Here is a 13,131-nt window from a genome sequence, read left to right as displayed (position 1 = left end):
TAGTTGTGGGGACTACACGAGTGGGGGCTACTCTTCGTAGCGGTGTGCGGGCTTCTCACTGCAGTGGCTTCTCTTGTTGCAGAGCATGGGCTCTAGGGCACGCGGGCTTCAGTAGTTGTGGCGCACGGGCTTAGTTGCTCCGCGGCATGTAGGATCTTCCCGGACCAGGGCCCGAACCCGTGTCCCCTGCATTGGCAGGCGGATTCTTCACCACTGCACCACCAGGGAAGTTCCTTCAGCTGTGTTTTTAATGTTACCGTGATGGCTCTTTTGGATGTTCACCCTGACTCATCGATACTGACTCTCTGGAAAGCAGCGTTAGTTCAGTAGGGTAGTTCAGTTCTTTTCTTAGCACCTGTCCTTAGGTGAGGTTCCACTATTTGTAGATATCTCTTTGTAAACATATTATTATATTGGAAATGTGTGTGGTTCTCCCTTCTTTATCAAGCAGCTCTTATTTCCTGAAACATTGTTTTGTTTCATCATTTCTTTTATTCACACGTGCCCATTTCTTTCTCCCTCTGAGGACGGTACTGGCACTGGTTTAATTTGACACTGTTTGCTTCTCCTTAAGTAGAGATTGAGCAGTCCATTGTGAAATCTTCTGTGGTGAAATGATCCTGAAATGTGTGATAGGCCAGCTTCAGTGACTCATGATTTTCCTGTTATTTCAGCACTGCCAAAAGAAAGGCTTAGTAAGCTACTGCATCTGTCCCCAAGGCCTGCCTGCACAGGCACCTCTTTAAGTGTGCCTTGATTGTGACTTCTTCGTCCCTGTCTTACAGGCCAAACTTCCCGATTTGCAACCATTCCCTTCTCCCGATGGTGACACTGTGACCCAACATGAGGAACTGGTCTGGATGCCAGGAGTTAATGACTGTGACCTCCTTATGTACTTGAGGGCAGCAAGGTAAAAGGAATCCACACCATTCTGCTTTGTGAATTGATTAGTGGGCAACAAACTTTCTCCTTTCCCCTGAAATTCTATTTATATATTGGGCATTCTGACTTGATGTTTTGTTATACTCTCTGTAATCAGAGCCCTGATCCTTGTTACCAGAGAAACATAGCTTACCATGGTAAAATCACTTTTTTCTCCTTGGTGTTTGCCCCACATTAGATTTTAGAAGTCTTCAGAAGGAAAACATCTTAAGCCATGCATGCAATTATCAACACCTCTTAATACAGCTGAGTAATTGGCTCATTCAGCTTACCTTAAAATCCCTTTACAGGTTTCTTTACTCTGTGGCTGTTCAGTGGTACCTAACCTAAACTTTATGTTTTGGGGGCTTACCTATATGAGTACTTGCTAACCTGAAAATGCCGAGACTGCAAAATGAGAAGTTTAAGTCTGTCCCAGACACATCATAGTGCAGGCAGAGCCTTCCTTTGTCTGCAGGGGCTTCTGGGACTCACTCACTGTAGTATCAACAACACGCAACAGAAACGCTGAAACAGGTGGTGATGCAATATTAGCTCTGGCTGTTCTGTGGTCAGCAGTGCAGCTTGGAGGCTTCAGGGGAGGGGTGACTACTAAGAGTTCTTTTCACCTCTTTTCCTCTTTCAATTTGCTTAGAGGTAGTTGATGTATAGTATGAAAGGAATGAAGTAAAGTTTCAGCGGATTTAATTTTAGATATTTTCTGGAGACTTTTCTTTCAAAACATTGTAACCCAGCCGACTGCTGTGGCAGATAGCTTTAGATCACTCATGCCCCCAAGACTAAAATCTGAGCACTGATAAGGCATGGGAAGAAATGACAAACGGAGCTGAATAAAAATAACGTTCCTTTTTCTCAGTGAGTGAAGGGTGAACTCCAGAGGAACTTAAATTTTTTTTTTTTTTAAACAAGAAGAGCAGCAAGGCTGAGGACTCATGCATGTAGTAGTGGAATTTGGTCTGGGCTGAAGATGTGCTCTGGAAGCTGAGGGTTGAAATGTCTGTGCTGCCGGTCTTCCCTTCCCGTCTCCGCAGGAGCATGGCGGCCTTTGCGGGGATGTGTGACGGAGGCTCCACGGAAGACGGCTGCGTCGCGGCCTCGCGGGATGACACCACCCTCAACGCGCTGAACACAGTGAGTCCTTTGAAGTGGCGCCGGGTGGGAAGAAAGTTCGTTTTTCCCCTGTGCTGGCGTAGGGAATATGCGATGATCATGGAGCATGAAGGGCCCTGGCATCTGAGGAGTAAGTACTGTGGTCTGCCGCTGGGATTGAAAGATTTGACTCGTGGTCCTGGTGGTAGGGCTCCATGACCTTGGCCAGCCACGCGGCACCTGCAGATTCACCTCCTGATCTGCGTGTGTGCTTCAGGATCGTGGCGAGCCTCTGCTGAGAGCCTCATGCTAGTGGTTAATCTTCACTGAGATCTCACCAAGCCGAGGACTAGGACAGGGATCTTACTGAATCCTCCCGACACCGCTCTGAAGGAGGCTCCGTTATTACCACCATGTGGACACAGGGAATAAGTTGAGAGCAGTTAAGTCACGATCCAAGGTCATACACTCAAGATGTGAATCCAGAGGCCACGCTTTTCCCCTTAATGTATTCGGAAGGGCACGGAGGGAATAGAGCAAAAGCTTGACTTCTTTGAACAAATTTGGTTTTTATAGATTTGGCTTTGGAACCATGTAACTAAACATTTCACATGATTATAAAACAAAATTAAGTTTAAAAAAAATAATAATCCTTAAAAAAATCTAAAGTAAAACATAGCACACGAGCATAATGGTGCTGAGTTGGTTGCGTGACGTCCTGCACGGACACTCGTCTGCTTTAATCCTTTGACTCCATAGCAGCTCAGAATAACAAAACTCGAGCGGCTACAAACAGTAGGAGTCCTGAAACCTGTTCGCTTTTTTTTTTTTGGACACTCCTTTTTGACCTTGGAGTATATCCTACAGGGCTGTACAGGAAAATTAATGTATCTTAAAGTTCCTTGAAATAATTCTTCTTCTGGGTGTTCACTAATGTGAAATCATCAGATCTGAAGTAATAATGAATTTTTATGGATTTCTGATCTGTTACTAGTCTGCAGGGTTATGTGTACTTACACAGGACATTGAGCATGAGGCTGAGCAGCTCTTCTGATGATTCACTGAGTGTAATGTGAGCGCCCTTTTTGTTTGTCTTTTTCTTGAGAGGTCACTGTAGTTGGAAGGGACTTTCAAAATCATCTGTTCCCATCTCTAAATAGATAAGAATTGGAGGCGTAGAAAGACCACATGACTTGTTTGAATGCCAGCAATGCAAAAAGTTGATAACAGATCCCAATTTAGGGATCTTTCTTGCTTTCGGGGAAGCATGTAGATATCTGAACGACATAGTTGATTTTTATTCCTGGTCTAGTTGTGTTTCTTGAGTATCACATAATGTTATAATAGTCTCATATGTTGGAGGTTGATTCATCTTGCTGCCATGTTCTAAATAAGTGAATGATTTTTCATATTCCCATTTACTTTCTCACCTATTTTATACTTTGAATTTTTGTTGTTATAAGGAATCCTTATTCTGAACGTGTAGTGATAGAGCCAGGAGGGGCCTTTGAGATTATTTTTACAGATGAGAAAACTGAGACACAGAGATTGATGATACTGCAAACAGTGGCTATGGCAGATGTATGTCTGTGAATTCAAAATACCCTAAAAAATGTGTGTATATTTAAAGTAACGCTTCGATATGAGTTTGTTTTCTGTTGGGTTTTTGTGTAAAAGCTTTATGAAAAAAATTCTCCTTTCATGACTCTGCTGATCAGTTGAATTTTGAATAATAAAGATGTTGCCATATTTAATTAAATGTCTGTTTTTGGCACTTTCCTGAATTTGTCTAATTTATTCTCTCTCTTATTCCAACCCCTCTAAGGATTCTGTAGAACATACTTCTGTACAGAAATAATTCGGGTTATTTTTGCCTGTGATCCTTTGTAGCACGTTCCTTCTGAAGTTTTCTTAAGCATTGCCAGAGGGTTTTGGTTTTATGAGTTTTTGTTTCTGAGAAGGTACTTTCTCATCATTTGAAAATCTTCCTGCCTAGGTGAGCCCAAGATGGCTCAGGTGTTGGGTTATGCAATATAAGTGCATTTAGCCATCAAAAGACTGAGTTGTGTGCTCATTTTGTGATGAAAAGAAACTTTTAGTGGCTGTTTTAATTTTTAAACTTCATTGTTGTACTGGCTCACAGAAACTGTAGGCACTTTCTTTAATGAGAAGTGGAGTGATTGGAAAAATCTTGAGAGAAGTTAATGTTTATTTTGACTTCCTTGGAGTAAGAGGGTTTTGAACTATGTTAAGTAATGAAAAGATAAATGCATTGTCATGTGAGAAGTATTTGTTGTTTCTTAGAGTGTAGCATAGAGTCAAAACAAGATTAGGCATTTATCAGTTTAGGAAATAGACACAGGTTTATTCTATTTCCCAGTACAATGTAGAAATTTAAAGTATACGGAATCTGTGGTACGGCTACATTAGAGTATGTTTAATATCCCAGTAGGACTATTTGAATTAAAATGCATGTAAATAAATAGTTTAATGTTTAAAACTGTAGTCACTAATAAAACATTTTTAAACTGTTAATTCTTTTTGACAACTATATGTACCTGTTTTAAAATACAAGGTCTTCAGGATTACTTGTTTTGACTTTTTTCTTCATTATTCGCAAATGAGAGTTTTAGTGTGTATTTAAAAAAACTTAACTGGGGTGTAATTTCTGTATAATAAATTGCTCTGGTTTAAAGTATACAATTTGATGAGTTTTTGTAGATGTGTGTGCCAGTGAAACTACTGCAGTGTTCAAGATAGAAATCATTTCCAGCATCTCCAAAAGTTGCCTCATGCCCTTTTATAATCCTTTGCTGCTTCCAGTCTCAGATAACCACTGATATGTTTTCTCTCATTATAGATTAGTTGCATTTTCTAAAATGTTGCATGAATAGAATAATATTGTATGTAATACTTGGGGTCTGGATTCTTTCAGCATAGTAATATTACAATAGATTTATGTTGTTGCATTATCAATAGCGCATTCCTTTTTATTGCTGAGTAGTATTCCAGTGTATGGATATTCATAATATTTTATCCATTCACCTGGTGATGGACATTTTTTTGTTTTCCAAGCTTTTGGCCATTATGAACCTTGTTATGCAAGCCTTTCTGTAGAACATATATTTTCATTTCTCTTGAGTAAATACCTAGCAGTGAAGTTGCAGGAACGTATATGTGCAGGTAGCTTTTTAAGAAACTGTCAAGCAGGTTTCCACAGTGGCTGTGCCATTTTACGTTTCCATCAGTAGTGTGTTAGAATTTCAGTTCTTCAACATCCCCCACGAGACTTGATGTTTTCAGTCTTTAAAATTTTTAGCCATTCTAATGGATGTGGAGTGATATGTCATTGAGGTTTTCATTTAAATTTCCTGACTGTTGGTGATGTTGAGCGTCTTTTCATGTCTTAAAGCCCATTTGTATATCTTCTTTTGTGAAGTATCTTTTGCCTAATTTAAAAAATTGAATTATTTGTCCTTTAGTATGATTTATTTGTAAGAATTTATATTGCAAATACAAGTGCTTTGATACATGTATTGTAAATATTTTCTCCCATACTATGACTTTTTTTTTTATAATGGTGTGTTTCTAAGAGTAAAATACTTAATTTTGCTGAAGTCTGATGTATCTTTTTCCTTTTATGAAAGTTTCTTTGATCATCCCATGATTACAAAGATTGTTTCTGTGCTTTCTTCTTGAAGTTTTAGTTCTTACATTTAGACCTGTTGTTCATTTCAAATTAATTTTGCATGTGATGCAAGGTAGAGGTGAAAGTTCATTCTTTCCTACACAGATGCCAGTTGTTGGAGCCACATTTGTTGAAAATAGTCTTTTCTCATTGAATTGCCTTGATGCCTTTATTGAACAAGCACTGATTGTATATGTTTGGGTTTTTTTTTAAATATTCTATTTTTTTTTACTGGTACTTCAGTATTTTGAATACTATAGCTTTATAGGAACTCAGGTGGTGTAAGTCTTTCTATTTTGTACTTGTTTTCAAGGTTGCTTTGGCTCTTTTAGGTCATTTGCATTTCCATATAAATTTCAGAATCAGCTTGTCAGTTTCTATTTTTAAAAAAGGCTTTGATGGAATTTTGATTGAGATTGCGTTGAATCTGTGGATCTATTTAGGAAGACTTGACATCTTAACAATTTGAATCTTCGAATCCATGAACATGATATAGTATCTCTCCCTTTTTAAAAAAGGTTTCTTTAATTTTTTTGAGTAAGACTTTGCAGTTTTCACTGTACAAGTTTTGTACATATTTTGTAAAATTTATCCCTTAAGTAATTATTGTTTGAAGATTCTATTGTTAATAAAATAGTATTTTTAAATTTCATTGTCTACATGTTCATTGATAGGATAGACATACAATCAGTTTTTATGAGTTTACCTTGTATTATTTTATACAAAGAATACACAGTCAACACTAGTAGCTTTCTGGTTGGTTCCTTAGGATTTTCTGTGTGCACGGTCATGTCATCTGCAAATAAAGATAGCTTTACCTCTTTCTGATTTATGTGTTTTATTTCTTTTCTGTGCTTTCTTGCACTTGCTTGAACCTCCAGTACAGTACTGAATAGAAATGATGAGAATGGACATCTTTGCTTTCTTTCTCATCTTAAGGAAAAAACATTCAGTCATTCAGTGTTAAGTACAATGTAGGATTTTTGTTGTTGTTTAATCAAGCTGAGAATGTTCCCTTTTATTTCTAAGTTTGTTGAGGTTTTTACCATGAATGGCCATTGAATTTCGTCAGATGCTGTTTTTTTTTTCCTTTTGTATCTAATGAAATGATCATATGGTTGTTATATACTTTGTTAGTATGGTGAATTATATTGATTCATTTCAAATGTTAAACCAACTGTGCATTCCTAGATTAAATTCTGCTTGGGCATTCTGTACTATTGGATTCAATTTGCTATTATTTTGTTAAAAACTTTTACATTTGTGTTCATGAGGGATAGTGAGCTGTAGTCTTCTTTCTTTGTAGTACCTTTGTCTGGTTTTGATATCAGAGTAATACTGATTTCAGAAATTAGTTGGGAAACATTTCCTCCTACTCTGTTTTTCTCTTAAAGAGTTTGTAAAAGGATTGATCTTTTTTCTTTGTTAAATGTTTGATAGAATTGACAGTGAAGCCCTCGGGGACTAAATTTTTTTAATGGAAACTTAACGAGTGTTACTGAAACCAGGTTCGTACTGCTCACCACACAACAGGCCAATAAATCGAGAGAGGAATAGTGACTTTATTCCGGAAGCTGGCAGACCAAGAAGATGTGGACTCGTGTCCCAAAGAACCACCTCACCTGAGTTAGAATTCAGGCTTCTTTTATACCAAAAGGGAGGGGGGTGGGTGGTTGTTGCAGACTTCCTGGTGCCAGAATCCTTTGGTCTTGCAGCTGTCCACATAGATCTGGTCACAATGTTCTCATAAGCCTCCAACAATACAGTTGTCATTTTCTGTTCTGCAACTTTTTACCTCTATATGAATGGGAAAATGTTATACCTTTAAAGGTCAGAGCCTTGAGAACGGGCTATCATATATATTTCGGGCTGTAGGCAACATTCTTTTACAAAGGTGAAGAGCCAGCATGACTCAGCACAGGTAACAGAGCCCAAGTGTTAGAGCTAAAGGTATAGGTCTGATGTGGAGTCAGGTTTGTTCTTCTCGATTACAAAAGTACAGATAGACATAGGCCTATTCAGATTTTATATTTTGTTATGTGTCAATAGTAATCTATTGATCTCTAAATGTTTTGTTTATTTCATCAGGGATATCAAATTTGTTAGTAAAAATTACGAATTATTTCTGTAGTATCTTTTTATGTCTATAGGAATCTGTAATTTTGACTTTTCATTCTTAATATTGCTAATTTGTTTCATCTTAATCATTCTAAATAGAAGGTTATCAATATTATTGATCTTTTCAGATAGGTAGCATTTGGTTTCATTGATTTTTCTCTGTCTGCTTTCTATTTCATTGATCTCCCAATCTTATTTTTATTATTTCTTTTCTACTTATTTTGGGTTAATTTGATTACTTCTCCCCCTAGCTTCCTAAAATGGGATCTTAGATAACTGATTTTATCACAAATTCTAATTTGTAATTAGAATGGAACATTCTGTTACCATTTTGTTACAAAATTTTTAAAAAAATTTTATGTGTGATTTCTTCTTTTACCCATGCATTGTTTGGAATTAAATTGTTTAATCACCAGGGACTTGGGATTTGTCTCTCCCCGCCCCCGTCTCTCTCCCTGCCACCCCTCTCTCTCTGCCCTCCCTCTCTCCCCACCCCCTCTCTCCCCACCCCACCTCCTTCCCTCCCTCCCCCCTCCTTTTGGAATGTTATTGATTTCTAATTTAGTTCTGCTGTGGTCAAAGAGTACCCAGTAAGATTTCAATCTTTTGAAATCTGAGACTTGTTTCTTGGCTCAGCGTGTGATTTACCTTGGTGAATGTTCCATGTACACTTGTAATGAACTTATGTTCTGCAGTTGTTAGGTGTACTGTTTTATAATTGTCAGTTTCTTTGAGGTGGTTTATATTATCATTCAGATGTTCTCTGTCCTACTATCTAGTTGTATTGTCAGTTACTCAGAGAGCTGTATTAAAGTCTTGTGAATTTGTTTATTTCTCCTTTTAGTTCTGTTAGTTTTTGCTTCATATGTATGGAAATTGTATCATTAGGTACATGAAGGTTTATAATATTTATCTTTCTCCTTTAACCTTTTTGGTGTAACCCTTTTTGTGTCTAGTAGTACTCTTTTGTCATGAACTCAGTTTTGTCTAGAATTAATACAGCTACTCTGGCTTTCTTATGCCTGTTGTCTGCATGTGGTATACCTTCTTCCAGCTTCTTACTTACTTACTTAACTTACTTACTTACTTACTTACTTTATTTATTTATTTATTTATTTATTTATTTATTTATTTATTGCTGTGTTGGGTCTTCGTTTCTGTGCGAGGGCTTTCTCTAGTTGCGGCAAGCGGGGGCCACTCTTCATCGCGGTGCGCGGGCCTCTCACTGTCGCGGCCTCTCTTGTTGCGGAGCACAGGCTCCAGACGCGCAGGCTCAGTAATTGTGGCTCACGGGCCTAGTTGCTCCGCGGCATGTGGGATCTTCCCAGACCAGGGCTCGAACCCGTGTCCCCTGCATTGGCAGGCAGATTCTCAACCACTGCGCCACCAGGGAAGCCCGCAGCTTCTTACTTTGAATCCTGATTTTTTCTTTTATTTAAAGTACCTCTCTTGTGTACTTTAAGCTTTTCAGTTGTTTCTTGCTTTTTTATCCAGTCTGGCAAGCTCTACCTTTTGTTTGGAGTGTTTAGTCCATTTTAATGTAGTGCACATGTTTCTCAGGTTGTATAAAACTTGAGCCACATACAGTTTTAATAGCAGAGCTGTCATTGGAGAATCACAGAAGTAGTTAATATATAAATATCTTACTTTCATGGCCACATGATGATACTTTTGATTCAGCAGTGAACTTGCAGACTAGTTAGGTAAACAGTTCTTTGTGTGCTCATTCATGTTAAAATGTATTTCTTATCTTTTTACTTCTTACATAAAAAACAGTTTTATACTGATAGAGAGGAAGATGTAATAAATGTGTTGGCCTCTCTTATTGCAAGAGGAGGGTATTCTTAGTAACCACAGGCATAGTCCTTAATGTGCGTCAGCAAAGATAGGTTTTATTATATCTTACTATTTTAGATTGTGAATACCTGTGAATGCAAAATTGTTTTAGTCATAACTTTGTTATATATATATTAAATAACATATTAAAATATGACAAAGCAATGGTGCTGTCTCTGGAATATCTTACATGGAAATGTTTCTGTGTGTGCTGTACCAGGTATATGTTTCTCCAAATGAAATTTTAATTAGGCTTATTGTACACGTTTAGCATATATGTAAATTTTAAGCATAATTGCTATATAACATATAAATGGCCCATATTATTCTAATGGAGTTAATTCAGCCATCTTTAAAGGCGTACATTTATTTGGCCTTTTATAAAATAGACCTTTATATTTATGCTTGGAAACTGCCCCAGAGCCCTTTAGTTTGAGACTAGGGTTTTCTGGAAAAATATCATGCTGACTTATTTTTCCTAAATTGATACTGGATTTTATTATTTGAGCTCAAGTATCTTTCCCATTTTCTAAATAAAGTTCAAATTCTGTGACTTTTCTTTCTCAGAAACTTATTTGCATGCTTATGTTTACCTTCTCTTGCTAACACTAAACATATATTTTCACTATGTATAAGTAAAATTTATAATCATGCAGCAAAGATTTCACCTTTGCCTGGACAGTTTTATTCCCTGAAATATGGATGGCTGTTAGACGTTTGGATTAAGCTTTTTACATATTCAAGAGAGTGTGTATGTGTTTGCTTACTTATTTATGCACACCCACATCTCCTTCAACAAAGGATGAAAGGCCTCCAGTAGCTTAATCGTTAGTTTTTATCTCTGATCTATAAATATCACTATTTGTTAACCATTGAGTATTAATCATCTTTGTTTTCTGCGCTATAGCCCGATGCCTGGTACAGGGTAGAGAGGCACTAAATATTTGTTGAATGATGGAATAAGTAAATCAGGTCCAAGTCCAAATCACATTTGATCACCCAGAACTTGTTGTTGTAAAGTTGGCACAGCAGAGTATGCAGATAAGCCTACTCTAAGAATCATTCTCATCTTCCTCTCTTTCACTCTAAAAAATTAAGTCTGTAGAATTTCTGTCAGAGATCTTCTATTTGTTCCTTGTGCATGGACTTCACTAAAGCATCTGGCCCTGGAGTAGCTTTGCAGTGCTTCGGACTTTAATGAATGTTGAGTCTGTTCCAGCTCCCAAATAAGGCATTGCCAGGAGGCCCTTTTATGATGCTTTGCCTACGGTATATGGTCAGGGTTCTTCTGAAATTCATTCCACACTCACACCCTTTGCTTAAATTCTTCTCTTTTTACTCTTTCTCCATTAGATTAGTCCCCATTAATTGGTTGTAGGGTGGTGGTTTTTTTGTCTCAGGATTTTGGTTGAAAAGAGTAATAGTTGATAATGCTATATGATTTCTTTTTATGGAAATCCAGTAATTACAAGAACACCTTATTTAAATCAGTCTTGACAAGCACCATTGCTAGGGTTTTATTTATGTTGTAACAGGATATTGGACTCTACCTCATATTATATTGTTAATGATAGTAGAAGTGAAATTGCTGAAAGAGACCATGTAGTGAAGTTTTCTGGTGTAACCATGACCTTTTCAACTGAGTATCAGCATAATAATATACAAATTTGAGTTTTTATTTATTGTGTTTTGACCAATTAGAAATATTTTCAACTTCTGTTCTGAAAATTTTTTGTTTTAGACATTTATCGACGTGGTTCCCTTTGGTTCTCAGGGGTGGGTGAGGAGATAAAAGGCCACTTACATTATCAGCCTCTGGGAATGGCATCTTCATTACTTACTGTAGTAGTGATTTTATTTTTGATAATTTTTTTAACACAGAAGTCTGGCTGTAAGTTCTTCTGGTCTGTGGTGTTGCTGAATCAGCTCATCACAGTTGTGGCCCCACTTTGCTTTTCAGTGTGAACCACTCACAAGTTTCTTTAGTCATTTCTTTCTTTTATCTCTTTTTAATATAATAGTTTTATTGAAATATAATTCATGTACTATATATTTCACATATTTAAAGTGTACAATTTAATGGCTTTCAGTATATTCAGATTTGTGTTAACTACCACCACGATCAATTTTAGAACATTTTCACCCCCCAAGGAAACCTGTGCTCATTAGTCACTCCCCATCTCCCATCTCTCCTCACCCCACCCCGGCAGCCATTATTATATTATTATTATATTCTGCCTTCCATGTCTATGGATTCCCGTGTTGTGAACATTTCGTTTAAGTGGAATTGTGCAATATGTGGTCTTTTGTAACTGGTTTCCTTCACTGAGCGTAATGTTTCCAATTTTCATCCATGGTGTAGTTTTTATATACGTGTGTGTGTGTGTGTGTAAGTGTGTAACCATTTTTATGTATAACCATTTTATTTCTCCTTCTGGTCAGCTTTGTCTGTATGTATGTCTTAAAATGCGACACCTGCACTAAAGCAACGCTTGTCAGATTTGATCAGCATATGGTGTCAAGGAGTTAACTTCAGTTGTCCCAAAAGCTCACCTCAGTGCAGTCCAAGCCTTCATGAATGTGCACATCACATTCATTTTTTTCTTGTGTTTTGTCTTTGTCCTGTTTTGTTTCATTTTTCTTCACGTTTTTGCCTTTCCTAAGCCATTTATCTCCCGCTCTCAGCTCTTTGATTGAATTTTCAGCCAGGCAGGGGACTTTAAATTTATCACTGTTATTTTCATTTTATTAGGTATCAACTATTGGTCAGTTGCCTGATGTCATTAATAACAACAACAATATTAATAATCGTAACAAAATTAAAATGTATTTGTTGGTTGAGTGCTTATATGTTAGGCAGAAGTTTAAGTGCTTTTTATGAATGAATTCATTTCATCTTTATAACAATTTTGTGAGAAAAGTACGGTTATCACCTGCAGATTAATAGCCGCACTCTGTCATATTTATATACACATAATAATTTAAACTTGAGGGTAGTCTAGAATTGAGGCCACTGCCTTACAACAGTCCTCTTGAAATATCCATTGAATCTGCAGTTTGGGGGATTTGCCATTCAGCAAGTTAAAAACCCTTCATGCTGCAGCCTAGCTGTGTATCTCCATCCTTCCTCCTAGGCTCTCAGCAGGGACGGATGAGTGTGATTCAGCTTTTACTTTTGTTTGGCAAAAGTTAGAAGGTTCCTTTGCTAATTTAGGAAATTTCTTTCTCATAGGATTTTTTTCCAAGCTAAATACTGGTAAAATATTTTGAGGTTTACATGGTGTTTTGAAAACTGTCTACTTAACATCAGTCAGTTGGAATTTTAACATCTGTGAATCTATATTAAGCATTAATATTAACATAATAAGTATTTAGCAAGTCAGGATAAAAGCCCTTAGCCTTTTTACATCGAAGAAGAGTCTTTAATAAAATCATTCATTCATTTATTTGTTCAGTAA

General features: G+C 37.1%; 1 protein-coding gene across 6 annotated transcripts in view; it reads left to right on the top strand.

Annotated features, from left to right (window-relative positions):
* Nucleotides 1-13,131, top strand: part of RERE (arginine-glutamic acid dipeptide repeats) — a 423,843-nt gene that overhangs the window by 305,187 nt on the left and 105,525 nt on the right. For 5 of the 6 annotated variants that reach the window (XM_059911901.1, XM_059911983.1, XM_059912037.1 and 2 more), the window contains 2 exons: nucleotides 786-910; nucleotides 1,974-2,073. The exons of the other annotated variant lie outside the window; for it this stretch is intronic. In XM_059911901.1, the coding sequence (XP_059767884.1) occupies nucleotides 786-910; nucleotides 1,974-2,073 (225 nt within the window). The remainder of the gene's footprint in view (nucleotides 1-785; nucleotides 911-1,973; nucleotides 2,074-13,131) is intronic. 6 annotated transcript variants of the gene reach the window in all.

This window comes from Balaenoptera ricei, chromosome 1 (assembly GCF_028023285.1).
Source record: "Balaenoptera ricei isolate mBalRic1 chromosome 1, mBalRic1.hap2, whole genome shotgun sequence".
NCBI lineage: Eukaryota > Metazoa > Chordata > Mammalia > Artiodactyla > Balaenopteridae > Balaenoptera > Balaenoptera ricei.
Note: the sequence above shows the minus strand (reverse complement) of the source record. Positions and strands in the feature narration are given on the sequence as shown.